Below are 26,903 nucleotides of genomic sequence, written 5' to 3' on the forward strand. Positions count from 1 at the left end.
AGCTGCTTTATCGTAAGTCCACCAGAGAAATTGCTTCAATATTTTTCCCTCAGTTGCTATTACTAGCTGTACCTCCACTCTATTCCTCCCCACTCTCATTTATTCTATTCTCTCTCTCTCCTTTCATCCTGGCCCTGTCCAAAAGTGTGTTGTATCTGAGTACCCTTTCCCTCAATCTTCCCTCTCTTCTATCACCTATTCCCCCCTTCCCTCCCCCCATTCCCCCTCATCCCATCCTTCTCCAGGACAAGACAGATTTCCTCACCCTATTAAGTGTGCTTCATGCCAACTCTTAATACTTTGTGTGGAACTATGCTTTCAAGCCTGAATATAAGTCTCAAACACTCCAAACTGCCATTCAGGACTAACTTCCTTTGATGGTTATTTCTCAGGTTTGACATTACAGCAGAACAATATCTCAGAGTTGAGATAGTAATATGGTATTGATTTATGGTGATAATGAGTAGAAATCTACAGTTTTGTAGAATTCAAGGCACTCAACATATATCTGTCCTTCATTTTCAAAGACCATGGTAAATCATGACAAGCACAAGAATTGAATTTGAGTGAGAGGGGGCTGTGCTAAGTCACCAGTCTCACTTTCTCTTCCAGAGAAGGAAGACTCCGGTCACAAAGACTGCAGATGGCCGTGGATGTGAGGTTATCAGGGTTAAACGAACTGCTTCAAAGGTCATACAGCTAGTATGTATCAAGTGTGTCTGAGGCTAGATTCAAACTCCTATCCTCCTGACTCCAAGACCAGGGCTCTATCTACCACACCACCTAGCTGCCCTAGGCACTTATCAAGCAAATTGGGAGTATCTAACAGTAAAGTTAAGAAGACTTTAGTCCAATTAGTGCCTCTTACACAGATTTACACAGCTTGCAAAGTAGGGCAATACTCAAGAATATATTCTTGAATCCTCAAGAATATATATCTCCATTTATGAAAATGGGAGTTTGGTTGTAGAGGACAAAACAAGGACTTCACTCACTAATTACGCCTTTCCTAAGATATTACTATCATAGTTGAATGAATCCAAATATAAAAGATCCTAGAATACATTAAGGCCCCTGAAAAATGGGAGGTCAAAGACATCATTCTACTTGCTTAGGGATTATCCCTTATGGGACTTTCAATTGTATACAAAGAGCAGCGACAAGCTTTGGCCACGAGGTGGTGCTTGTGGAGCAGCTGATCCATAGGCTCTGAGCACATGCTGAGAGTCACTGATTTCAGATCAGACAGATGGATTTACCAATTTCCTGGTTCCTTTCCTTTTCCCTTTCCCTATTGTTTTTGGCACAACCAGATGAGAGCAGTCTACTGGTAACCTCAGTTATTTAGACTAATTTGTGACTTCTGATGTATAAACGGACAACTAAGAAAACCCTAAGCCAAGCCAAGCCTGCAGTACAATCCCTGTCCAGGTGGTCTGGCCTGGGAGGGAGAGGCCCAGCCAGTCCCAGACCACTCTGGGCAGAGAGAGAGAGAGAGAGAGAGAGAGAGAGAGAGAGAGAGAGAGAGAGAGAGAGAGAGAGAGAGAACCGCCCAGCTGGTGCCCAGGTCTTCCAGTCCTAAGGATGCCCAGGGTTGGGATCCCAGTGCAGACACAAGTAGCAGGAGCCAATGGAAATGTCCCAGACTGTGGCCCCAGATGAGGAGCCTCCATTAGGGTTGGCATTCAGCCACTGCTTTGTAAACTTTCTAGTTCAACATAAAAGTTTTAGACTGAATTCTGTTATATACAGGCCTGAAATTCTAAAGATGAAAAGAAAATCCAATTTATTAAATTTTTAAAATTTGCTTTTCTAATTTGGGTTCTAAGACTTTTTCTTCTGTATTATGAATTGAACAAATTGGAACAGAATGGACTGATCAGACTCAAGGTCACAGATCAACCTTCTTCAGTAGTTAAAACTAAAAAAGGGGGGATATTTAAAGAATTTCTTAAGCATTAATTTTCACAAAAGAGAAAGGAAAGTATTTTAATCAACCAAAACAAAAGTGTGAATTTTTTTTATCTGCGGGCTTGTCCATGTTGGTGGACATTTACACATATACAACAATCTGGTACCTAGGACAATTCTTCCACCTTCCTCCTTCTTAGTTCCAAAATTCAAAATGTGTTAAGAGTAACAAAAGCTTAAGTGGTAAGCTGATAAAGCTAGAAAATAAAGAAATTTGGTGTCTTGAGACATCCCCATCCTCATTCTGTAGGGTCTCTCCATGCTCAGCCCAGCAAGGAGGTTTCTGGACCACCCACAGAGCAGGAGAAAGCTCCTTGAAGAATCTTTACCCACTGAATATTCAAGTAACAGAAGGAAAACACAAGTAGGTCATTCCAAAAGCACCAACAGCCCCCTAGTCTTCACCTTGAATCAAATGCAATAGTTGAATTCAATCATTATTTAAAAGGTAAAGGCACAGCATAGATGTAAAAAATCCCTACTTAATTAGTTCAATACTTAAGTCAAACAAAAAAAGAGATGTGGCTTCAAAAATCCAAAGAGCTGAGTTGGAAGGGACCTCAAAAGTCATGGAGCCTCAAATACAAAACCCCCTATGAGGATCAGCCAGCCTTGAATTCTTAGCAATTCCCTTGGGAGCTCAGAGAGGAAAGTTTTCCTTCCCATCAAATGTCTTGGTACTTCTACCTGAAGAATAATCCCAAGCCCTCTTACACATGAAACCCTTCAAGAACTTGATAACTGTTATAATGGAAGTCTTCTCTTCTCTTCTCCAGGCTAAAGTTGTGAAGTCCAATAGTTCAGGTGGGCTCCCAAGTCAGAAGATCTGGGATTAAGTCCTGCTCTTGATATTTATCTCTATTCCTGAGCAAGTCATCTGACACCTCACACTCAGCCCTGCCCCCCCCATCCCAATGTCCTCATCTGTTCAATTGGAAGAAATGGGCTCTGAGGTCCCTTCCAGGTTCACGTCAATGATCTTCAGAGCCCCAAATACAACCAAAGATTAGGTTAGGTTTTCTAGTTTCCATATGGCATTATTGATCACATAATGAGTTCACAGTCAATGAAACCCCTCATGTTTTGTTCACATGGCTGCTTTTTCAGTTTTGCAAATCTAATAGTGTAGATTTTTTGAACCCCAAGTGTAAGACTTTACATTTATCTGTACTAAATTTGATCTTTTTTGACTCACTAAAAACCTAGAACTGAAAAAGGGTCCTTAAGAGTTCATTTTAAAGATAGTGAAACAGAAACTCAAAAGAGGTTGATAAACTTGCTCCAGTGGCACAGGTGGGAGGAGAACACAGATTTCAAGTGTGGTTTTCTGCCTCAGTTCCAGGAATCTCTCCACCATGCCATACCACCTGCTTGACCTTCCCAACTTTGTGCTTTCTGCTAGTTTGATAAGTATGCCACCAATGGCTTCATCCAAGTCACAGAGAAAACTATCAAGCAATTCACAAGCACTTAGAGACTTCCTCCAGGGCTGACATTCAGTCATTTTGACTACTCTGGGCTTCTGACTTGTCAACAGATGTGTTCCAAATTCACCTACCTGTCCTCTCTCTAATCTACATCCCTTCATCCTGTCCATAAGAGTCTCATGAAAGCACTGCAGCATTCCCCAGTTCCAAGACTCTCCACACAGTGGCTGAGTGTTGAGAGAGGTGTGAGTGTGTGTGTCTGAGTCTGTTTCTGTGCGTTTTCCATATATACTGAAATGTTCTCAGTGAACTCTGCTGATCTTCTTTATGAGGTCCTCCTTGTTAAGAGTGCATTCCAGATAGGGTGCCCATATATGACATTTAGGTGACTCATTTATTGATGAGCCACATTCTCAGTTCAATTCAGACTTCCTGGGTGTTTAATTTTCCCCATTTGTCCACCAACTCTATCAACCAAGAAGCACTGAGCAAGCACCTACTGTGAGTCAAGTCCAATGCTGAGCATTGGGGTACAGACAAAAACACAAAAAAGGATACTTTCTGGAGGGAAATAACATGTCCCCAGAGAAGCAAATGCCAAAGACATTTTGAAAAGGCAGTCAATACCAAGTAAATCACTAAAACCTAAGAAGCATAAGGATCAGAATGAACTTCCTTGAGAGTCAGGCCTGAGAGGACCCTGAAGAAAGCAGGTAAGGAGGTGAAGAGAAGAAGGGGAGGGGCTGGGGGGGGGGGGGTGAATGAGTAGCCAAGAGAGGGCAGTTGTCTCTTCTTAATTTCTTCATCTTTAGAGTATCTGGTTGAATGTACATATGTACACACACACACACACACACACAGAGCTTTTTCCTTCTCCTTCCTCCTCAGGTTAAAGCCCTTTGAATTATTATTTAAAGCCCAGCCAGTCTGGGTGAGAGGTAGCATCAACCTTCCTTTCCCAGACCCATGTCCCTGAGCTCACATGAGCCTCAGGCACTTGTTTTATAAAATAGGGATGCTGTGAAGCTCAAAGTAAGTAATAGAAAGCTCTTAACTGACATTCAAGGGCTATAAAAAAAAATCTCCATAATCAATACAGCTATTAGGAGGCACTCTCTATCCCTGGCCAGGAGTCTGTCATTCTCACAGTTAAGTCAAGCCTCCAAAAGGAGGAATGAGATCATCATGCTGTACACTAGTTGATTTGAGAAAGATCTGGGGGTCAGGAAGACTCCGAGAAGCAAGTGATCTGGCCCCTCATCCTCCGAGGGCTCCTCTATGGGAAGGTCAGTGGGAGATAATTGCAGACCATCCAGAGATGGGCCAGGCACCAGAAGAGCCTTGGAAGCATCTGATGGTGATCCTAGAGAAAGCCTTAGTGTACTTGAAAGGTTCTCCCTCAGCAGAATAAGACATGTTTCCTTGGCCCCAAAAGGCAAAGCTTGGAACTCTGGGGTGGAAGAATCAGGTTTGATTGTGGGAAAAGGCTTCCTGCTAATTCTAATTCTCCACAAGGACATCACAGGGGTCCCTTTCATTGTATACTATGAAGCAAAGGCTGGACAATAACTTGCTGGGGATACTGGAAAAGGAATTGATTAGCCATTGATCAGCCTCAGACATAACTCTGGTCCTTAAGGGGTTTACACCTGAGTTGGGGCCTCTATCTTATTCAAATACTTGTCAGGAATTTCCGAAGTCGTAGGAGAGAGGTTCAAGCTCAGAGATGAAGGTTTTCATGGAGCTTCCATGAATACAAAGTAATAGATGTGCAAAGAACAGACACCAGAACATACGGGTAGAGGCCTATGTGATTAGCAATCATCCTGAAAGGTGAGGGTATGGGCATTCCAAGCCAGAATATTTCTGAACAGAGTGGACTGGTGTGGAGGCAGGGTTGGAGCAAAATGCAATTGGAGTGGGCACTCATGCAGCGGGGTGAGACGGGTAGGCATGCCTATGATTGATGGCTGGCAGGAAATGAGGAGCCCTACTTCTGCATTTGGAAGAAGGATGGATGAGTAGATGGACAGATGGATGGATGGAGGGGAGCCTGCCAGCAGGGTTGGCAGAGAGAGGAGCTCTCTCAGACTGAGCAGGAGGAATGGACAGGGACTCCAACATGTGGAAGGTAAAGGCTGGGAACACAGAAAGAAACTGGGAGATCATAAGGAGGAGGGAAGGTACCAAGGCCTCTCCAGATGTACTGAGTTTAAGGGGCTAGCAAGAATGAGGGGGACATCCCCTTATACAATTCACAAGTCAAGATGGACAAGAGGTACTCACAAAGTCCTAAGACAGACTCCACTGTCCCTAACCCCAGCATGCAGGGGACTTGCATTTGCTTCTTCGATCCTGGTGATGGATCTGTTCTGATCCATGCATCCACTCTCATCTGGTTCCCCTTGAGAGCATTAACACTACATTCAGACAAGCAGCTCAAGATACAATGGGATAAAGTTTGGAGAATCTGTTCAAGAGTGATGAAAATTAGTTTATCCTGAGACCTAGGAGAGGCCTAACTGGAGAATAAGAACCTGGTCACTCCTACAGACGTGTACAGTCTTTTTCAGACACTGGCTTTTGGCCCCTATCGCTTCTAGATCCCTCCCTCCCTTCCTCAGAGATTAGAGAATTCAAAATCCAATGATGAGATGAGAGCAAACAAGGCCAGTCTCACAAGCCAGGCTCAGATCCCTCAGCACAAGCCATGGGGACAAATGGGCATGAGACACAAAACACTTTGCTAATACCTACAAAACAATTCCTTTGCACTCCACTTTTCAGGATGGCAGGTTTTTAAATAAAGTAGGGTACACTCATCATTTGAAGGCCTAACATGAACAGCACCTGATGAAAATAAATAGGCACCTGTGGATCATCCTCAAAGCATTTCCACAGTGCTAAACTTCAGAAACCATCAAGGTTGAAAAAATCATAAAGAATCTCTGATACAGTCACTCAAACTAAAGAATTTTTTGGTGTTTTCTTAAATGTAATATTAAAAACTTGCCAGGTTAACCCCAAAGGACACAAAATACAGCTGAAAATTGCCTTGTTTTTTTTCCCCTAAAAACAAATTTCTTGACATTTAAAATAAATATAACATTTGCATTTTTCTTTGTGTGAAAAAATAACTATAAATTTATAAAATAAACATAAATTTGGACAAACTGGAACCAGTGAGTTGATAATACTGCCTTTAGAGCAGTCTGGGGCTGGCATTCTCTGACCAGAACGCAAGGTGGGCAAGGATGCAGTTCGGGGGCCGGTCAGTAGTGAGGACCCTGTCAGTCACATGTGTGGCTAGCTAGCACAGGTTAATGTCAAAAGGACAGAGATGATGACCTGAGTGAAAGGACACATTGATCTGGTCTATACCACAGGCCTTGATTTGATGCTGTTTCTTTTCATCTTTTGCAGTCCATGTTTGTACAATTCTGCAGTGCAGAGTCATAAAAAAAGAAAAATGTTTAATTAAAAAAACTCCAGTGCCTGCCTGGTGATCATTATTCATTTCCACATGTGTCAGGCTTGAGAAAGCTTTGCATATTTTACAAAGCGAGGGGATCTCCTAAACCTGTCAGCCTCCCGTCCCAGAACACTCTAGATGTCCACATTTGAGTAAATCAGCCCAGTCTTTATGGGTCCATAAAACTCTTTGACTCATCCCAGTGACATGGTGGTTTTTCCCCTCAATTTGTTCTCATTACCAGCTGAAGTTAATGAGAAGGTATTAAAGAATGATTTGCAGTGAAATGATATTTCTGCTTCAGAGTAGCCAGACAGTTCTTTGGACTTTCTTGACCCTCTTTTAATAGTCTGATTTCTTATGAATGTACTAGAAACTAATCCTGTGAACACAGAGCAAACAAATTTTACCGACAACAAAGTATCCAGATTGATAAAGGTGCTCAATGGAAACTTCTATCAAGGATATTTTCTGGAAGGATGTTTAAGAAAACTGAGCAAACTTGTGAAAATACTCTCCAAACTTTTTCAACCAATCCTCACTTCAGTATAAAGTGTCATTCTTTCTAGAAAAATGCTGTTAGACCAAGAGATATAAGACAAATATTTTGAGTGCATTAAAATGACCAAAAAAAATTGTTTGCCCTGGAGATATGAGACAAAGACTTGAAACTGTGCCTCCCTTATCTAAGATTTGGTCCTGTCATTTTTGGAAGGTCAATTGAAACAATGAGTTTTTAATTCTAAATTGTAAGAGGGAAAAAAAGAAGTGCATATAAGCCTAACATAGTAAACAAATGAAACCAAAATAAAGCTGCTCTACTCACTGGGTGGATAAGGAACTGCCATTCTCCCATCCTTCCCCAGAGGTCGGTCTTCAGTTCCTACGGTTGGGATTTTTGATGAGCGCAGTGCTGGTGATGCAGCCTGAAAAGAGATGTGTAGGGAAAAACATTTACCAAGAGGCAGAGGGGTGAGGGGCGCTTTGAGGGGCAGAGCCCTGGGCAATCCTGGATACCTCACTGACCCTCTGCTACCCCTAGGCAATTCTCTAAGGAAAATACAAGCACTCCTCACCAGATCCCTGTTGTCACCTAGACCTGCCATTGCTCTTTGTGACACCCCTTCTCTCCTCTGACACTGCCCCTTCATCACCTCCCACCAGTACTCCCTACCTTCTGACCTCCAGAAGCAAAGACAAAAGGCTCAGTGTGCTCTTGAAAGTCTCTTGTAACCTGCCCCCTTCCCAATTTTCCGGTCTTTTTATACCTTAGTCCCCAATGTGTACTATTTACTTTGTAGGCATCAGTCTCTAGGACATTTCCTCTCTCAGTTCTGGGCATTCTTTTGAGCTGTCTCCAATTTCAAAAGTACAACCCCACCACTGCACTAACCACTGACCTTCCTGACCCACCTCAAATCCTCCCTTCCAGGGGAAGCCCTCCTTGAGCCATCTCAATTCCAGGACCTTTCCTCTTTGTGATCATCTCCTTGGGATCCCATATAGGAGTTTACTTTGTATCTATTTATTTACAGGCAGTTTCCCCATTGGACTGTAAAGGCTCCTTCAGGGCAAGGATTGTCTTTTGCCTCTTTTCTGCATCCCCAGGAGGCAGCACTGTGTCTGGGTACAGTATTGATTATAAAATTATAAATAAAATATCAGAATATCAGAAGATTTCAACTTTCTAAGATGCAAATTTGTGCATGAAGGTGCTTTAAAAGACTTTCTAACAGATCAGGGTGATTCGCCACACTCCTACATCCTGTGATATTTAAGATGTCACAAGTAAACTTGAAGAATGTTCCACATTTTAAAACAAAAGGGAGAAAAAAGACAAAAGACAGAGTTCCCTTTACAAGTAGTGTGTAAAGTGATCACACCCTGAACAGACAAGAGTTATGGACCAGTCAAGCAACCAGATGATCCCCAAACCTTAACTTGACCACTTTCCAGAACAGCCTGTTGACAACATGTTTTCTGTCTGTGATATGACATAGCCTCTAGGAACAGACTCACCCCAAGCTCATCCTCATCAGAATTATCAAAGATGTTGTCCAAGTCATGGAGTGAAGGGGCCAGATCCGTCACCTGTGTAAGGCTACTGGGGCCCGCTCTGCCGGCAGCACTCTCCTGACGGAGGTCTTTAGAAAAGGAGAAGAAAACAGAGCCCACAAAGACAGGATGAGGGAGGGCCATAGAGGAACGGGAAATGAACATGGCTTTCCTTAAATTTAGAATACAATTACAGTTTACTCACCGATTGGGAAAGGAAGAGTAAAACAAAGTAAAAGAATACAAGAAAGTTGATGATAAATTTATGCTGAAAACTTGGTTGCATTAATGGAAAAGATTCTTCTCTCCCCCTATTTTACCAACTATCCAAAGAGGGCAAATAACATTTTGCATACCTGTTTTTGGAGCAGAACTGAAAATAGACATGGCATCCTTCCCGTCGGGCACAGGGGTGGAATGACCTGGTGTAGGGATTTCTTTTGTACCAAATCCATCTTCAGACTGTGTGAGAAATGGAGTCATAATAAACAGATGCCCAGCAAAACCAAGAGTATGAAATAAGAGAGCAAACATTAAAAAGCTCAGAGGGGAAGGAGAGAAATCAATCAGGATCTAGGCAGTGAAGGGACCCTGGGAATCTAGGTAATGTAACCTCTCAACCTTCATCCAAAAATACTCCCAATTTTTTCTCAATTCTCAGAGTAATTCTTTCTGAAGTGGAGACTTTGTCTAAAGCATTCTCATAAGTGTGATGGGCACACAGTCAGGAAGATGTAAGCTCAAATTGAGCCTTAAATAAGTACTAAAATGTGTTACCTTGGCCAAGTCACTTAACCTCTTTCAGGCAAACAAGGAGAATAACAGTCCCTGACTGCATAAGCTGTTGTGAGGATCAAATGAGATAATATTTGAAAAGCACTTCATAAACCTAAAAGCATTAGGTATATGTTGATTATTTTATTTGTGTGTGTGTGTGTGTGTGTATGTGTGTCTCAATGCTAGAAATTTGCATAAACCAGAGTATGCATGTGGGCACATGCTCACACGAATCTAGTTCTCTAGATATGAGTTCCACTAAACGACTACCTGAACTATACTTAATTTTGGAACTGTATCTCTAAATTTCCACATAATGGTCTAATGTTTTGGATTTTTTTACATTTCAAGAACAATAACAATAGAATTTCTCATTATTTCAAGTGACGTTCTCATTTTTTTTTTTACAAAGTCCAAGAGTAAAATAAGTCAACTGTGAGATTATTCAAATTTCAAATACTTGGAACAATTCTGAAAAATAAATATGCAAGGAATCTGGCTACAAGAGGAAATAGGTGGTATATCTGGACTCAATATTTGGGTCAACATTTTATATGGGAAGAAGCAAGATGCAAAGAACAGCAACAATATAGCATATGCTTGAGGCATTTCTATAAACTTCACATCAACAGTGTAATAATTTGAGAGAGAAACTTAAATTCTGTTTTTAAATAAATTTTGACTTATCCAGCTGAAGAAGGATAACAAACACCAATTTCACAGGTTAGCAAAGTACCTTATTCTTTTTTAGAAGATCTTTCTCCGTTCCAAGTTTGCATTTCTTGTTTACGGTGAAACTGTACTTGATGTCACCATCCTCAAAGGTATATGGGTCACTGGCATCGCCCAGAGTCTCCACAGGCTGCTGCATTCGAGGTGATGGGTCAAGGTAGCCCACCTGCCCCTGGGGTTGCTTGTCTTCCCAGATTTTAAACCGTTTATTAGGTTGTGCTAAGAGTCTAAGAAAGTAAAACAAATCAAATTACCATTCGCCTAAGAGTGGAAAGCTAAGATGCTCTCACTTATATAGGGTACAACAGAGAAGAAGAGTGTGTTAACAAATAAGGAGGCAAACAAACCAAGATGGGGCAATGGACACATGAAACCTAGTAAACATGACATACCAAGCAAATCCCTTTTGACAAATTAAAACAATTTAATGAATCTGAGTCTACTGAGATAATATGCTTAAAAAAAAGATACATTGGGAGAATAGGTGATTTCCCCAAAAAGTTCTTTGGTGGGAGAGGCATGCCCAAAGACCCCAGGCTGAGCACATGCACAGCCATTCATAGAGCAGACATGCAATATAGTGGATCATGCACAGAGGCTTCCTCAAATAGCTGAGCAACTCTCTTTTGTTTTTGCATGAACCACTTTTTCTAAGGCTGACTTCTGAAACTTTCTGTGCTTAAAAAATAACTTCTATCCCAATTCTCCCTTTGATTTTTCTTCTATCATGACTTCATGTTTTTACAAAGACATCTTGGGAAAGATTTCATGATTTCCATTTGAGCTAGAAGCCTTTCTGAGAGAATTGGAGAATTTGACTGAAGGGAAGAAAGACTTCTATTTTTAGAAAGATGACCCTCTGGTCGAATGGGAAGGATCCATGAAAGTTGGGTCACCATGCTCACCTTTTCAGTGCAGTGCTGTCTGAACTGATCTCGGTCCTGACATCATACGACTCCTCCTGGAGCTCTGGAGGCCTAAACTCTGGGTCATCACTTGGTGGCAGGCGGTAACTGTGCCATTTATCAGATGATTCATAATTCGGGGGCACAATCCCACAGTACAAGGCTGTCTCACTGACCTCAGCCATCAAAGGCAGTCTCTGGCCCACAAGAACAGTCCTGTCATCCAGGTTTGATAGCGGCTGGAGCTCAAGTCCATTGCTATAGAGGGCTGGATTCACAGGAATGGATGGTGGGTCCAAACTCTCTGCTTCCTGCCCTCTCGGCTGGGGGCTGAGGGTCGGAGGCAGAGGGGAAATGGGGGAATGGGGTGAATCCATGGGATTCAGATGCATTTGCTTGTTTGTGTTTCTGGAAGGCACAGCCAGCTGCTTATCATACTTCCTACTGCTTGGGACCTCTAAGGAGGAGTCCACCCCAGCCAAGGCCAGCTTCTGTCCTGGTGCGTCCTGCTCCATGCATAACTCTTCCCCCACAGAGGGCCTATGGTGGAATGGCATCACAGGCCGCTTTTGAAGTTTGTCTCCTTTCTCTTGTCTTTCTGTTGTTTTGTGCTTAGAAGAGGCTGGAGGTGGCAAAGATGAAGAAGACGGTGGGCCCACGGTAAACCCTGGCTGTGATATCGAAGGGGGCCGGCTGGGTCCAATAGCACAGCGCTGTTTGAAAAGCTTATGCCTAGAATGAGAAAAGAAATGAAGTCACCATACAAAGGTTTCACTCTTATAAAAGACAGTTCTTTCCGTGAAGAATAAAAGAGATGCTTTCATGGAGTAACTATTTATTTTGGTAGCTCATACTAATCATACTAGGACATTGCAAGCTTCTATTTTTCTAATTGCCCATAAAGAAAATAGATTCAGTAGAACTTAGGAGAATGAAAGGAATAAATCCTGAGCAGGATGACTAGGGAGGAGATACACATGGGCAGAAATACAAATATTGTGCTCCTACTCACTTTATTCAGAGGAATCTGATTATTTTCATAATGGTAAGAACCTCATAAAAATCTATTTATATCACATAGAATGTAAGAGAAAGGATCAAAATTTTAATGTTTGTTTAAGAAATGTTTTAATTAAAATTTTTTAAAAAATAGAAAAAAAAATCAGAACAGCACAACTCCCCAAAACCAAATCCCCCATCCCATAAGCTTTGTTGTTGCTGGATCTATAAATTGTGATTTTAAAAGTCCCTGACTTAACTAACAAAAAGCTTGGGAGGACAAAAATCTCCATGTAAATCTGTGAATCTCCAAGACCTTCTCATGAGATGTGGAATATAAAGGGAATGTTTGAGAAAGAAAGAATCAAAGCAACCTGCACCCCACAGAGGGTGAGGGGGACCCATCTGGCTTGAAGTCAAATGTTCTGAGAGGAGTGGAGGGTAAGGCAGGAGATCCAAGAGTTGGGATTTCAGGGCTCTGTGACCAATAGAAAGCCACTTGGTCTCCCAGAGTTTCAGTTCCCTAGAAATATCACAAGCCACTATATAGATGATGATCCCCCCAACTTTGAATGCCACAGATATGGGGGCTATTAGCATTCTTACTGTGGGTGAGAAGACAGAAACATCCTCTCAAGCAGGTCTAACGAGGTTGCTCCCCTCCTAACTAATTAACTTGTGGGCTCAGGGCACAGGGCCCCCCAGTGGTGAATCTGGACACAGGGTTGGGCAGTAGGTCAGTCAGATCCTACCCAGGGATAAATCATTTCAAAAAAGAAAGCCTGGCCCTAGGACTGGTATCATAGTAACCACTGAAGGTCACCAGGGTAGCATTAAATTACACAGTGCAACCTGAAAAGATGCTCTATTGGCCAATAAAACTGATTCTAGGGACATAATGGAGTGGTTTAGCAAGAGATCTGGCTGGCCATCTTGACCTATAAAGATGCTAAAATGTGGAGACCTAAGGCTGTTCCATAATGTGGTTGGATGCCTGGAAGTTGGCAGGGTGTAAAAGACCTGTCTAAAGGTGAGTGGGGGCGGGGGATCTGGGCAAAATTTTCTAGGAAAACCATGCTTCCTTTATGAAGGCATCAGAACAGAGAGAGAGAGAGAGAGAGAGAGAGAGAGAGAGACAGAGACAGAGACAGAGACAGAGACAGAGAGAGACAGAGAGAAGGGAAAAGAAAAAAACAGCTCCCCATGAAGCACTCATTCCATGGATATGGATTCTGGGTGGGCATTAGGTGGGCAGCCATAGGCCTGAGGCTTCAGGTCGAGGTGGCACTCTGGCTGCTCCCTGAGGAGGCAACAGGAATGGAAACTGGGAAACAGGCCAGCTTGACTGGAAAGAGCCAAAGGAAGTCATTGAAATCAATAAAGAGGGCTCAGAAGATCTCTGGTGCACAGACATTGAAGTTCATTGAGGGCATGGACCATGATGAGAGCAGGCGCAGGGTGGCCCACTGAAAGACTCCTGCCTGTCGTCCAGCTCTGCCCTTCTAGAGGTGTTCATCAGGCTTCCCCATTTTCCCTGTAGATTCACCTAGATGCCAGCTCCCACCAGCAGAACTATTACCATGTCAGTGCCTAGGTTACTCTTTCCCACCTCTCTCACTAAGGTGGTTCAGATAGCTCTAACTTTATTAGACTTTCCTCTGGGTCACCAATTACTTTTTTTTATTAAAAACTTGTTAAGAGTTTGCAAATTATGAAAGTCAGGAGTACTAAATATAACATAGAGAGGTACTTGAAGGGAAAATGATTCATTTTGACTATATAAAATTAAAAAGTTTTTTGTACAAAAAAGCTAATAAAGCAAAAATTAGAAGGAAAGAATTTTATAATACATTTCCTCTGATAAAGATCTAATTTCTCAACTTATCAGAGTCAAATTGATAAGAGTGTGATTCTTCCATTGATAAATAGTCAAAGAATTTGATAATATGGTTAAAATGATAAAAAAGGAAAATGACAAATGTTGGAGGGGATGTAAGAAAATAATTACAATGTAGGTGGAGTTGTGAACTGGTCTGAGCATTCTGGAGAATTATGCCAGAATGGTGATAAAATTACATGTCCTTTCAGCCAGCATTACTCTTTCCTGGTTTACGCCCCAAGAAGATGAAAAAAAAAAAAATGAAAAGGATCCTATATTTCTATCAGTTCTTTTTGTGGTGGCAAAGAATTAGAAACTTAGATGTTCATTAGTTGGTCTATAAATATGATGAAGTAGTATTGGTTATATTAAATGATGAAAGGGATGGTCTCAGAAAATCTTTTCAGAAAAAAATATGAACTGATATAAAGTGAGCAAAAACAAGAGAACAAGCTATATAGTGACAGCAAATTTAAGCAACTGTGAAAAACTTACTAATTCTGATCAACACAATGATCCACAACTCCAAATGTCTTATGATAGAAAATGCTATCCACATCCAGACAGAGACCTGAGAGGGACTCAGAGTGCAGAGTAAGGCATATTTTGTCTTTGTTTTTCTTGTGGGTTTTTTTTGAACATGGCTAATGCAGAAATATGTTCTGCATGACTTCATGTGTATAATGGGTATTATATTTCTTGACATGTCAATGGCTGAGGGAAGGAAAGAAGGGAAAAAATTTGGACCTGAAAATGTAAAAAAAAAAAAAAAGACAAAAAACGAAATGCAATAAAGCATCTATATTAGTTTTTTTGTGCAAAAACTTTTTAATTTTATTTAATCCAAAGACTATAAAAGACTTGGATCATCTTTGCTGCAGCAAATCCTTCAAGTGAAGCAAGTTAGTCCTTTATCAGAGGTCAAACAGGAGTCGCAGGTGTTTGGTAGCACACAGGAAGGCAGGGAGGACCATAAGGAAGTCACTGATGACCACAGCACAACAGTAAAGGCTCAGCTGAAAACAACTACAAGTTTAAAAGGGAAGAAGGGAAGGAAGCAGGGGGCATTTGATTTCTTGGTCCTCCTCGAGGCAAATGAAGAAACGCCGTGATACTTTTTCAGAGGGAGGGGGAGCCCCCTCTAAAGTGGCACTGGCATGTTAATCTCAGTCACTATGTAAGGTGCTAAGGATGAACTCTGAGGCAGGGGAAGATAACAGAGAAATTAGTGTAGTGAAAAAGATTAAAAAGTCATCAAATTAACTTTTTTAAAGAAACAGATTCAGTTCGAACAAAGATTATTACCAAAGAAAAAACCTTATCTTATTATATAATCTTGCTGTCTATTATATATTGTTTTCTTCTTAAGGATATGGTTTCTCTCTTAACACGTTCAATTTTGATCAGTGTATAGCATGGAAACAATGTAAAGACTATCAGACTGCCTTCTGTGGGGTGGGGAGGGAAGTGAGATTAGGAGAAAAATTGTAAAATTCAAAATAAGTAAAATTCTTTTAAAAATTAAAAAAATAGAAATAGATTCAACAGATTTTGGCTTCTTAAAAAGCCTTTGAATAGAAATTTTACAGTAAGTTCTTTAAATTGACACTGTTGATAATATTTACTCTGGCGTTACCAACTTCAACAATCCTAGCACCCTGAGAAATGGTCCATGTTTAAGTGACCACCATGTTTTAATGGCTCAGTCTAACTGGAGTACAATGCTTAGTGTTATCTAAAAAGGGGTCACAGAGCTTCCATCAATGAAAACCATCATTTGCCTAATGATTGCTCCTCATGGTAACCCTCCTACAATGAGTCCAGGGGCCTTCCAAGGGACTCTGGCCTACTCCTACATTCTCTAAGTTCACACATGTAATCTGCCTCTCTTTCCCAAGGAGGGTTTCTTGTTGCTCCATGACTTTCATTCAACACTAAAGAGAAACATTCAATAATCACTAAGCACAAGGTCCTAGGTTAAACATTGCTACAAAGCACAGCTCCCATTGGTTGTAACTCCTCACAGAAGCAGAAGATGGATGGGGTCTGAGTTATTATTAATATCATTGTTCAGATGGGGAAAATTCCACCCAAAAATCTGTCAGAGATGGTGAGTGATCTGCTGGGGCTATGAATCTGGGGAGCTTCAGAATACTGCTCAACCCAAGGTGGTGGACCCACTCTGTCACCAATCCTTGTGCCTGCATTGAACCAGGAGCCCTTCTGCTATGCTTTACAAAGACTGAGCATGTGAGAATCCTGTGATTCATATTCCCTGGGATCTGGCCATATTCTTTACAATAATGTTTGTCCTTCATTCTTGAAGAAGACCATGCCATAACAAGGAGGTGTTGCCACCACAAGCACATGAATTGAATGGGGGGGGGGGGGGGGGGCGCGCAGCGCTGTGCTTAGTCACCAGGCTCACTTTCTCTTCCAGAACTATCTGGGTCCAGTGATCAGATATGAATCAGAACAACTGGAGATGGCCCTGGATTTGAGGTAATCAGGGTTAAGTGACTTGCCCAAGGTCACACAGCTAATAAGTGTCAAATGTCTGAGGCAGGATTTGAAATCCTGTCCTGACTCCAAGGCCAAGTGTGGAAAGAGCACTACATTGACAATCAAGAAAGTTGGCTTCCCATTCTGCTTTACACATAGGCTATGTGACCTTGAACAAGTCTTTTCCATCTTCAAGCCTCAGTTTCTTCCTCTGTAATATGAAAAGTATCAGACAAGATGAAATCTAGGATCTTGACAGTGGAAGAGACTCCCCCACCCCCTCATCCTGAAACCTACAACCCATTTCAGTCTGAACAGAGAAAAGATGTGTAGAATGGAGGGAAATACAGCTCAATGAGCTGCCTCAAGGATGAAGAGGCAACAGAAGTAGCCCAGGATATGGATTCTGTATCTTCCTGCTGGTACTCAAGAGGCAGGGGGGACTTTCCAGCACCTACACTAGTCTTTCTAAGCCTCTGGAGCTCTATCACACCCTCCATCATCTCCAAACACCTCCTAACAATGTGTTCTCATTACAAAGACCTCAGCTAGAGGACATCCAGGGAAAGGATCCATGGATGAGATGGAATGGAAGAGATCAACCTGAAAGAGACTTTGAAGAAAGGAATGAGAGGATTTGGTCACAAAGGATACAGGGAAAAAGGTTCAAGACAATGGTGCTTCTTCTAACATGAAAAAATGAAAAAGCTAAGCACAGAATTCCGTGTCAGAAGTGAGGTTCACTTAAGAAGGGCAGTAGGTTGAGGAAAAAAGTATGAGTTGCCTTTTAGTCATTTTGGTTGAAATGAGGAGAGGACCTAACATATGCTGAACTGGTAACTCCTTCCCACCCTCCCGCTGTTCCAGCACCCACCTGGAACAGGAACAGCTGGCTCTTTGGGCAGGATCCACGAAACCCCAAGAAGGAGGAGGAGGAGACTCGATAGAGGCCTCTTCCTCTAGGTGAGGAGCAGAGACTTGGTTCCTCCTGCAGTGAAAACCACCAGAGACAAACCCATTAGCAGACATCCTCACTTCCCAAAAACAAAGTCTTCCACAGATGGGACGACACATCTCTGTGGGCCTCTGGAAGCATCTTGGAGACTCTCATCAGGTAAGCTAGCCCACAGTCTGACAGAAACACCTGAAGTTGCAACACAGCCAGGATGCACCTGAGCTCTGAGGGGGAGAGAGAGAGAGAGAGAGAGAGTACTGTCGCCAATCATGTGTGGGTGCTTTTCAGAAAAATCCCATAACAACATGATGCTCAGGGCCAGAGCCTGGCTCTGCGATTTCAAGGGAAGGAGAAAATGAATTCTTTCCACTAATTCAAGTCAGCATTTTCTCTCCAACCCAAAGTCTCAGAGTAGCCTAAAGGTCTGAGGCCTTCAGTGACACGCTTAATGTGTCTGAGACAGAACTTGAACTCATGTCTTGCTAGCTTTGAGGGTGGCTTTCTAGATATACTTGCTATATATGGAGCAAGCTCCTTCAAAGTTTTTGGACACGTGATGCTGGGTAAATCAGTTCTCCTTTGACTCTAATAGGAATACTCATGAAAAGGCAGAATTTTAGAATCACTTTTCAGGGATTCTTCTGGCATGTAAAGGTACTGAACAAAAAAGCATCATTTTAAGATGCAGGGGTGGGGTGGGGGCGGGGGGAGAGTTCCCCTTCATAATAATCCTAGTGACTAAGAGGTGGGGAGGGCTGTGGCAGAGCTGGCAGGAGATCCAGGTGCAAATCCTGAGGGTATCATTGATAGAACCTGTGTTAATCACTGCTGAGAACACTCAGTTCTCAAAGCCTCCCTTTCATTTGCAGTGAGAGAAGGGGGCAGCAATGATTTGGTGACTGCTATGATCCCTTTCCTCTAGAGACCTAGGGTCATAAATATACTGAGTTTCTGTAAATAAAAATAATGATATTTGACATTCCTATGTCATTTGACAGATGTACTATTTTTTAAGCTACATCTAACACTTCAATGAGTTTCAAAATGTTCCTTCACAGAGACTGAAGACCATCCTTGCCATTTTCCTGATTCCTTGAGTATTTCAACCTCTCTCATCTATATTTGGCACTTGGGAGATTGGTCAAATATGTGGTTTTATGGGTGAAAAGAATAGTGATAATAAGAATTATAAAGAAAAAAGTAAAAAAAGTAAAGAATAAAATGGTGACTAAAAATGGCCTGTAAATTAGTTCTAGGTGCACATATACCTACTGGCATTCCAACCATTTCATACAGGTAGATAAGAAAAAAATCTGAAAGATATCCGGCTCACATTTTTTATATCTGAATATAAATGAGGATTATGATAAGAATATAATTTGTAAAAACAAAGGACATTATCAAATTTTGAAAAGACAAAAAGTAGGGTTTACCTGAATAAAGAAAATCAAGCATACCAATATTAGAAATATTATTTGGAAAATTATATAAGACATAAAATAATTACCTTAGATTACTACCTTTGAGCTGTTTGTTTTTATATGAACTTTCAGGTCATCTTTGGTTTGAGGGAATTTAAACAGAAAGATTTCATCCATTATCACTTCAATTTTATCCTCCTGGCAAGCAGGAGAGTCCAGTATGGGATCAGTTCAATGCTTTGTTGACAAGAGTGGTTTTGCCTCTCTTCCAAAATTGTGATTTTATCTTATCTAAAGCACATTTTGCTAATTTCAAAATGAATACACTTAGACTTGACAGGATTATTTATTATAATTCTATTCCCAAAGTTAAGATTTGTTTAGGAGTATTGCTTAAAAGAGTAAATGACACCCATTAAATTGAAAATGAAATTGGGCAACATTTGTTTCTACAATGCAATGGTAAATTGATCATTATGCATTCTCTTTAGAGATTAGTGAATTTAAAATCAATATAGTCTTCACTTAGAGCCAATTTGATTTGGTTTTGGGATTGTTTTTTTCTTTACAAAATTTACATTGAATATAACTTTCCAAACCACAGAAGGAAATCATTCTTGGGCAGAGAGGGAGGAGCATTTATTTATCTGCCCACAGAGATAAAAAATTCCCCAGAGTCAACAGGAGCAAGGCAGCTCCCCATCACATGCTAGGGGAAGATTTCAAAGACTCTGTAGTTAGACCAAATAGGAGAAAAGCTGCCAGGTTGAGCTAATCATTTCCTGCCAATCAAAGCATAAGGTTGGTGCATAAAAAGATCCTAAAGGAAGAGAGAATTCCTCATTGCATCTATAGAATGCACATTCTTCATCAGACAAAGAAGACACCAATTCCCTGAATCCTTTATTGGACATAATAATGATGACAGTAACTAGTACCACACCCTGTGGGAAAGCACTTCATTGATTATCCCATTTTACAGATGAGGCTCACTAAGTGTCTGACACCACAATTGAATGCAGGTCCTCCTGACTCCAGGGCCAGTGCTCTATCCACTGCTCCACCTAGCTGCCCCACTTTGTCACAATCTTTAGTGGATGTCTTCCCTTTGTAAATTCTTCAACTAAGCAATTATCTTAAGAAAGAAGAATGAGATTTTTTTCAAGAATTCATCTTCAATCTGAAATTCCTATAAATAATGAACTGTTAATCTAAGGGATTCAGTCATACACCTGTTCATCATAGCTCCTGAGGTGAAAAGACAGAACATTCTGGGCAAAAGGAGGGGGAGCCTCCTGCCAGACCCTTGGTCTTGCCATCTGTGTGACACTTACTTGGGCTGCGTTCTATTGAGGATGCATTCCTTCCAGACTCTGTGGACCATGTGACTGTGGAGTTTTGGAGGAATCTCCCCCGATCTCTTTGGACTATGCATAGTAGCCATCCCCTCCTGGGCAGCTAGGGGACCGATGGAGCTTGGAGGACCTCCACTTTCACCTGGGGAAAAACAGAAGTTCTCAGTTGCCTGAGACAAAGGAGCCCCCAGGGCATCTCCTACAGTGGCCTTCTAGCAGAAAGACATACGCCAAGCCGCCCAGCCTTCACCTGTGTGTCACCCTGCACAGTGGAAACCCTCCCGACCACCTCTCTGAACCCAGAGAGTGTCAGCATAGACAAAATGGTCTTGGGGGTCCGAAGCATGTGGGGTCATCCATTTTCAGTTAAATAGTGAACTAGTCACAAGAACTGAATGAGTTTAAGAGACACCTGGGGGCTGCTCAGTTTCCAAAATGACCAAAGCAGAAGACCAAGAGAAGGGGGTCCTGAGTTCCAACAGTAAAGCAGTGAGCATGTGGCTCCTGGTTGCTTGATCTCACATCATTCCCATCATGTTGGATTGATGAAACTAACCTTATACTTTAACTGAATTGCTTCAGATAAAATTCAACTGTTTTATCAAAAAAAATTAGCTGGAAGGTTATTGTTTAATATGGAAATCACCTTAATCACTGACATCAACAGATCCTGATCTCCTATCCAGCCCCAGGAGTTTCCATCTGGATGATCTACTTGGAACATCCTCTTCAGCCACCACAGGAAGCCAGCTTCTGCCCTCCCCTCACAAACCCTGGTGCAGACTACTTTCCAGGCCAAGAGCGAACAGTAGAGGGAGCCTGACCATCACATAACCCAAAAGGGGCCTCGAACTGGAGATGGTCCTCTGCCTGGGAGCCTTTCCAAGGTCACATCTCAATGGGACCCCTTTGTGCATATGTGTCAAACTCAAACTCAGGGTGAGGCTGTCTCTACACCAAAGCCCAACAAAGGACACAAACTCTCTGCTGAGTTGGGAGTAATACAAACACCACAACTTTTGGAGAGACTGGCTGCTATTAGCCTTATCTGTCTCATAGTGACTCATCTCAGACAACTGCTAAAATCCAAATGAACAGGAAAATCTAGTATGAATCTAGTCTATTTGATATGAAAAACATAACTGATTATGCATTCAACAGGTTTGCAATAGAAAAATTTGAATTTAATTAAAATAAATTTGCCCTTCAAATTATAACACAAATTCATTGTTTTGTTGTTGTAAGTAATTGTAACAACAAAGGTGTTCTTCCCATCATATGAATACATTTTGAAAAATGTAACACAACTATTACCATCATGTGAATCATCCTTGTGCATTTTCTCAAGACCTCCTCTCCTCTTCTTCCTCTTTCTCTTAAATGCATCTCGCTGAAGGGCAGCAATTTTTTCAATTTCTTGGAAAAATATCTAGAAGCTAGATAACTGTATATGTGTGTATATGTGCATGGATTTATATATTCATACACATATACATACAGACATATATTTAAATATAAATTTAGTTATAGTTTTATTGCTTTATTTATATATGTATATATTAATTATATTTAATAATCTTCTAGAAAAGCTTATCAATTTTATCTCATGATGCCATACAGATCATTTCAATTCTACAGGTAATTGTGGCACATCTCCTGTGAAAGGTCTGAAGAAAAGGAATATGGCAGGTGACACGTGCCAGCTCCCCAAGGCACTAACAATCTGGTGGAGAGATCAAATTCCCATGAGACCAATCAAAATCCACAAAGATGGACAAAATGAACACTGTCCAAGAAAGGCTAGCTGGAGAAGATTCTTAAATTACAAAGGCTGCACAAGATGACCACCAGTCCTGTTACTGGAGACAACCACAGAGCACCATTGATGAAATTCAGGCTGCCTTTTCTAAAAGAGTTGATATGTAGGTTATGTCTTTATTCCAGAAGTGTTTTTTCATGCCCTTATACTTATTCTGTCCAGACACTTTTATTACGTAACAGGAGCAACACAAAAAATAGAAATCCTATCCAGATGAGAGGTCATGATATTTGTAAACCTCAACCAAAAGAGACCTGCCCTCCTCAATAGACCCCCTACTTGTCAGTTAGACACTCTATCAAAGCCATTAGAAGCCCAATGAACCCAATCATCTTTGACACTGTGGCCACCAAACTGTTACAACTGAAAGAGGGTTTCAGAACAGAAATGAAAGCAGAGTGAGGAACAGGAATCTGATATGTTTAAAGGCTGCATTTAGTGACCTAAGGTACAGACCCAGTATGCAAAATGAATTATTTAGGTAATTTTGCAATATTATGAAAATGTTAAATTTTTCAATTAGATAACATTTTTGGTCTTGGGTTAATCTTTATTTTAGCTAAGGTTGGTACTCATATTTTTCTTTGACAACGTGCAAACTTTGAACTAAATATAAAATAATAATTTGGTGACTGTGACATTACAGGAAATATTTTGTAGAAAGACTTTCCCTATGCTTTCTCCATTGAGATTATTTATCCTGGAAAAATATCTAGAATATCTAGACTATCTAAAATATCTATTTATCTGAATGTTGTTAGGAGAACTTTATTGTACAGTTAGATCAATATTTATATTTAATGGTTCACAGTGAAATTTCTACTTACAAAACAATATAAACTTATTGAATTGGATCTAAGGTTTTTTTATCATCAATTATACAAATTGGGTTGACCAAATTAGTCAAGAATTGTTAATATGCCCCAAATCTCACACAAAATTCACAGGGGATACATATTCTCTGTTTCAACATACCTATTATTATTTACTTATGGATATGAAAAAAAAATAGGCCTTACTGGTAGATGTGACTGCTAATGAGACAATAAATCTGGAATATTTCAAAAGGAATTAAAAAAACAAAACTCAGAATTTTATCAATATCTATGCATTAAGAATCCATGCTGGGTTCTGCCATGGCCAAAATTAGTCTTTTAAGAAATCCCAGCTCAGCTATGAAGATGGTATGACAGCAATCTATTATTGTAAATATAATTTTAACATTCAATGAAAGATCAAGACTTCTGGTGAGAAATAAGGGGTAGGGGGTATTTTAACTTTGTTGATCAAATTCTTTTCTCTTAGGAAAATGACTAAAGCATGACAAAGTAAGAGTTACAAGGGTAATGTATTAGTTGACCCAGGAGGAAAAGTGCCTTAAATTGAAATGATTTTCAAGCTTATCCATTTTAAAAACAAAACAAACAAAATGCACTTTCTCAAATTCTATGAATGCTGTGAAATCTACACCTTCCCCATTTCCTGCCCTGGAGTTCTGCCAGCATTGATATTCACTAACAATGCAGTCAATGGAGAATATTGACAAGGCTTCCTTCCTTCCCTACCCAGCTGCCCATCAACTCTAATGGCTTTAGAAAGGCAGCATGTCCTAATTCATAGAATTCTACCTAGGAATTAAGTCCAGAGCCTCTTTTTCCCAATTCTTTCCCTGGCTGCAGGAATTTGGGCTGAGACTCTGACCTCTGCAGACTTTCGTTTATATTGGCTATAAAAAGGGAAGCACGTTTTTTGCTGCCTGGCATGAGGACAAAACTTAGAACATACCAATGGGTATGTAAAACTCTGAATGCAAGAGGCATGCATATGAAACTAAGAGCAATGAAGCCTAACATTTGACTTGTTCAAGTTTGCAGATACTCATCCCAATTGATGGCAATGTAATTCTACCACCAGGGAATTACAAAAATGTCAATATGGCAGCTTCTTGACTGCTCTGAAAAATGATACTGTCCAGCAACCATGGGACTCATCTAATTTTTTATTTTGTTTTGTTTACTGATTCAAACCAGTTCTAATTATTTCATAGGGTTACTTAGTTCTGGACTTCAGTTTCCTTTACCTGTAAAATGAAGACTAATAAGGCACTGGGGTTAAGTGACTTGCCCAAGGTCACACAGCTAGGTAAGTATTAAGTGTTTGAAGGTCACATTTGAACTCTGGTCCTCTATCCACTATGCCATCTGGCTGCTCCCTCAGGTCCCCTTCTGATTTGAAATTTGATGCTTCAACATACCCATGATAGCTTGTTCAGGAGAAGTGGGTGGGGTGAGCGGCATCCCACAATGACTGGGGTCTTTCATGCTTCCAACTCCATGCTGGCCAACAGCAATGTGACCTCCAGCGTTGACAACACTCTGAGACACTGGGATGTCATTTTGAGAGATCAAAACAAAGGCCGATGGATACACCATACGAACCCCACCTAGAATGAATGACAGCAAAAATAAAATCCATACACCTTGGAAATGGTCCACACAACTACTCAGTTCACCATAACTGGGACTCATGTTCAATGGTCAAAATGTGATGCCAATCGAGTGTTCCATTAAATTACACTTTGATCCCCTCACCAGTGAGCAGGTGCTTAGCTAAGTTGCCTAGCAAGTTGATAATAGCATCTGGGAGAGAGGGACTGTCGGAGCTTCAGGCAAGAGCACTACTCAGCATGCTCCACTGTGCTGAGAGAGTCACCAAACAAGACCAGAAAGGAAGGAAGGAGGCTTCTGATGAATCTGAATTATGATTTTTAAATTAAATGAGGAGAAAAAAGTTCTTCGGGCAAAATATTTTCTCTTACCAACAATTACTTCCACCGCCACGGGGAAATCATCATCATATCCCAAGTCCTCTTCTTCCTTCCGCTCCTCTTTCTTCTTCAGCACCATTGGGTAGAAATACTGCCATTCCTCGATTAGCTTGCGGGTGGCTGGGTCTGACATCTTGTATGCCTGGCCTGTCAGCGTCCCATTTAAGCCATAGGGGCTCACCAGCACTACAAAAAGAGAAACCCGAGGCTACAGAGAAGCTATCACAACAATGACTCCTTCCTAAGTACATCCCAGCATGTGTGTGGGGATTTTAGGTCAAAGCCCAGATTTTCTCATAAGCACAAATCCCTATTTCATAATTTCTTTGGAAATGTCAGGGACCTAAAACCCTACTGTTTTCTCTTATTGATATCCTTCTCAGAGTGCTCATCTACTCATTCCAGGCAGGGATGAGGTTGGATGGTTGTTGGATGTAGTCATCATACAGATAAGATGATTTTTATGCAGGTATGTACAAACACTTGGTGGCGTTAGAGATGCTTTTCACCCCTAAAAGTCCATGACTCTGTGAGAAATTACACATCTTGTTAAACTGCCTGTTTTACACAAGTCTTCCTATTGAAGTCTTCCTTATATCGTAATAGGTTAAAATAATAATTTATCATATAATATATGGTATACAACTAATATCTTGTCTTCTTTCCTCCAATTAGCCAACAATCCATTTTTAAATGCCCACTGTGGTTCAGAAGCTAAGCTAAACATTGGTGATACAAAGAAAGAGACAAAACACTCCTTACTCTCGAGGAGCTCCCACTATAATGGGAGTGGGGGGAGAGAGGAAGGCGAGAGAGGAAGACACAAAGTCTTCATAAAAACTACATACAGCAAATGGAACATAAACCAAGTGGGCCAGCAAGAACAGCTGAGAGAAGCAGGAAAGACTTCCTGTGGACTGTGGGACTTGTCTCAAGGCATGGAAGCAGCCTCCCAACGAGACCCAGTCTGTCAGGTTCTATGAGGACAGAATGACTGATTGTGCTCAGCAAGAGACCATATATATGAACTAACTCAAGGATCCCCAGGTTAAGGAGGGAGAGGTTCACCCCTAGGATTGCTGCCAGGCATGTTTCTGACCAGAACTCTCTAATCCTAATCTCTAAAGAGGGGCAAGAATAGTGTGGGTGGAGGGAATAATAATATTTGTCCTTCCTTCTCAAAGAAGACCAGGACATCAGGGAGGTGATTTCATGACAAGCACATAAATTGGACTTGAGTGAGGGGCTGCAAAGTCACCAGCCTCACTTTTTCTTCCAGAGCCCTTGGGTCCAGTAGCCAGATATGAAGCTGGATGACTGAAGATGGCCCTGGATGTGAGGCAATCAGGGTGAAGTGACTTGTCCAAGGTAAGGTGTCTGAAGCCATATTCAAACTCCCGTCCTCCTGACTCCAAGGCCAGGGTTCGATGTCCTGTGCCACCTAGCTGCCCTTGGGTGGAGGGCGTATTCTCAGGGCCAAGATCTCAGACATGAGAAATACAGGAAATGGGCAATGCAACAGGAAAACAAAGTCTCCAAATGGTATCTCTGTGTTTTCTGAGGCTTCCTAATGACATGAATGAGCAGTATGGCATAAGTAAACCACCAAATATGAGAAAGCATGAATGTGCTTTCATAATGATGAATTGTGGTTTTATTGTAAATACTGGTAAGGTCACTGCAAAATATTTAGATCTAAAGTGACACTTTTACTCTTAAAATTTCTAAGCCGTTTTCTTCTACAATTTAAGTTGGAAGTTCCACCAAGTGCTCCTGCCACTCACACTGTGGTGATGCACAGAAAGAC

At 41.2% G+C, this 26,903-nt stretch overlaps 1 protein-coding gene across 6 annotated transcripts in view; it reads right to left on the reverse strand.

Moving 5' to 3' along the window:
* The window catches only part of MED13L (mediator complex subunit 13L), a 344,978-nt gene that overhangs the window by 38,076 nt on the left and 279,999 nt on the right, over positions 1 to 26,903 (reverse strand). For all 6 annotated transcript variants that reach the window (XM_074205887.1, XM_074205888.1, XM_074205885.1 and 3 more), the window contains 9 exons: positions 25,088 to 25,282; positions 24,524 to 24,712; positions 20,430 to 20,592; positions 17,594 to 17,707; positions 11,340 to 12,071; positions 10,439 to 10,661; positions 9,282 to 9,387; positions 8,890 to 9,014; positions 7,697 to 7,796 (listed from right to left, as the gene is read on the reverse strand). In XM_074205887.1, coding sequence (XP_074061988.1) covers positions 7,697 to 7,796; positions 8,890 to 9,014; positions 9,282 to 9,387; positions 10,439 to 10,661; positions 11,340 to 12,071; positions 17,594 to 17,707; positions 20,430 to 20,592; positions 24,524 to 24,712; positions 25,088 to 25,282 — 1,947 coding nt within the window. The remainder of the gene's footprint in view (positions 1 to 7,696; positions 7,797 to 8,889; positions 9,015 to 9,281; positions 9,388 to 10,438; positions 10,662 to 11,339; positions 12,072 to 17,593; positions 17,708 to 20,429; positions 20,593 to 24,523; positions 24,713 to 25,087; positions 25,283 to 26,903) is intronic.

Source organism: Macrotis lagotis, chromosome X (assembly GCF_037893015.1).
Source record: "Macrotis lagotis isolate mMagLag1 chromosome X, bilby.v1.9.chrom.fasta, whole genome shotgun sequence".
NCBI classification, from domain to species: Eukaryota; Metazoa; Chordata; class Mammalia; order Peramelemorphia; family Peramelidae; genus Macrotis; species Macrotis lagotis.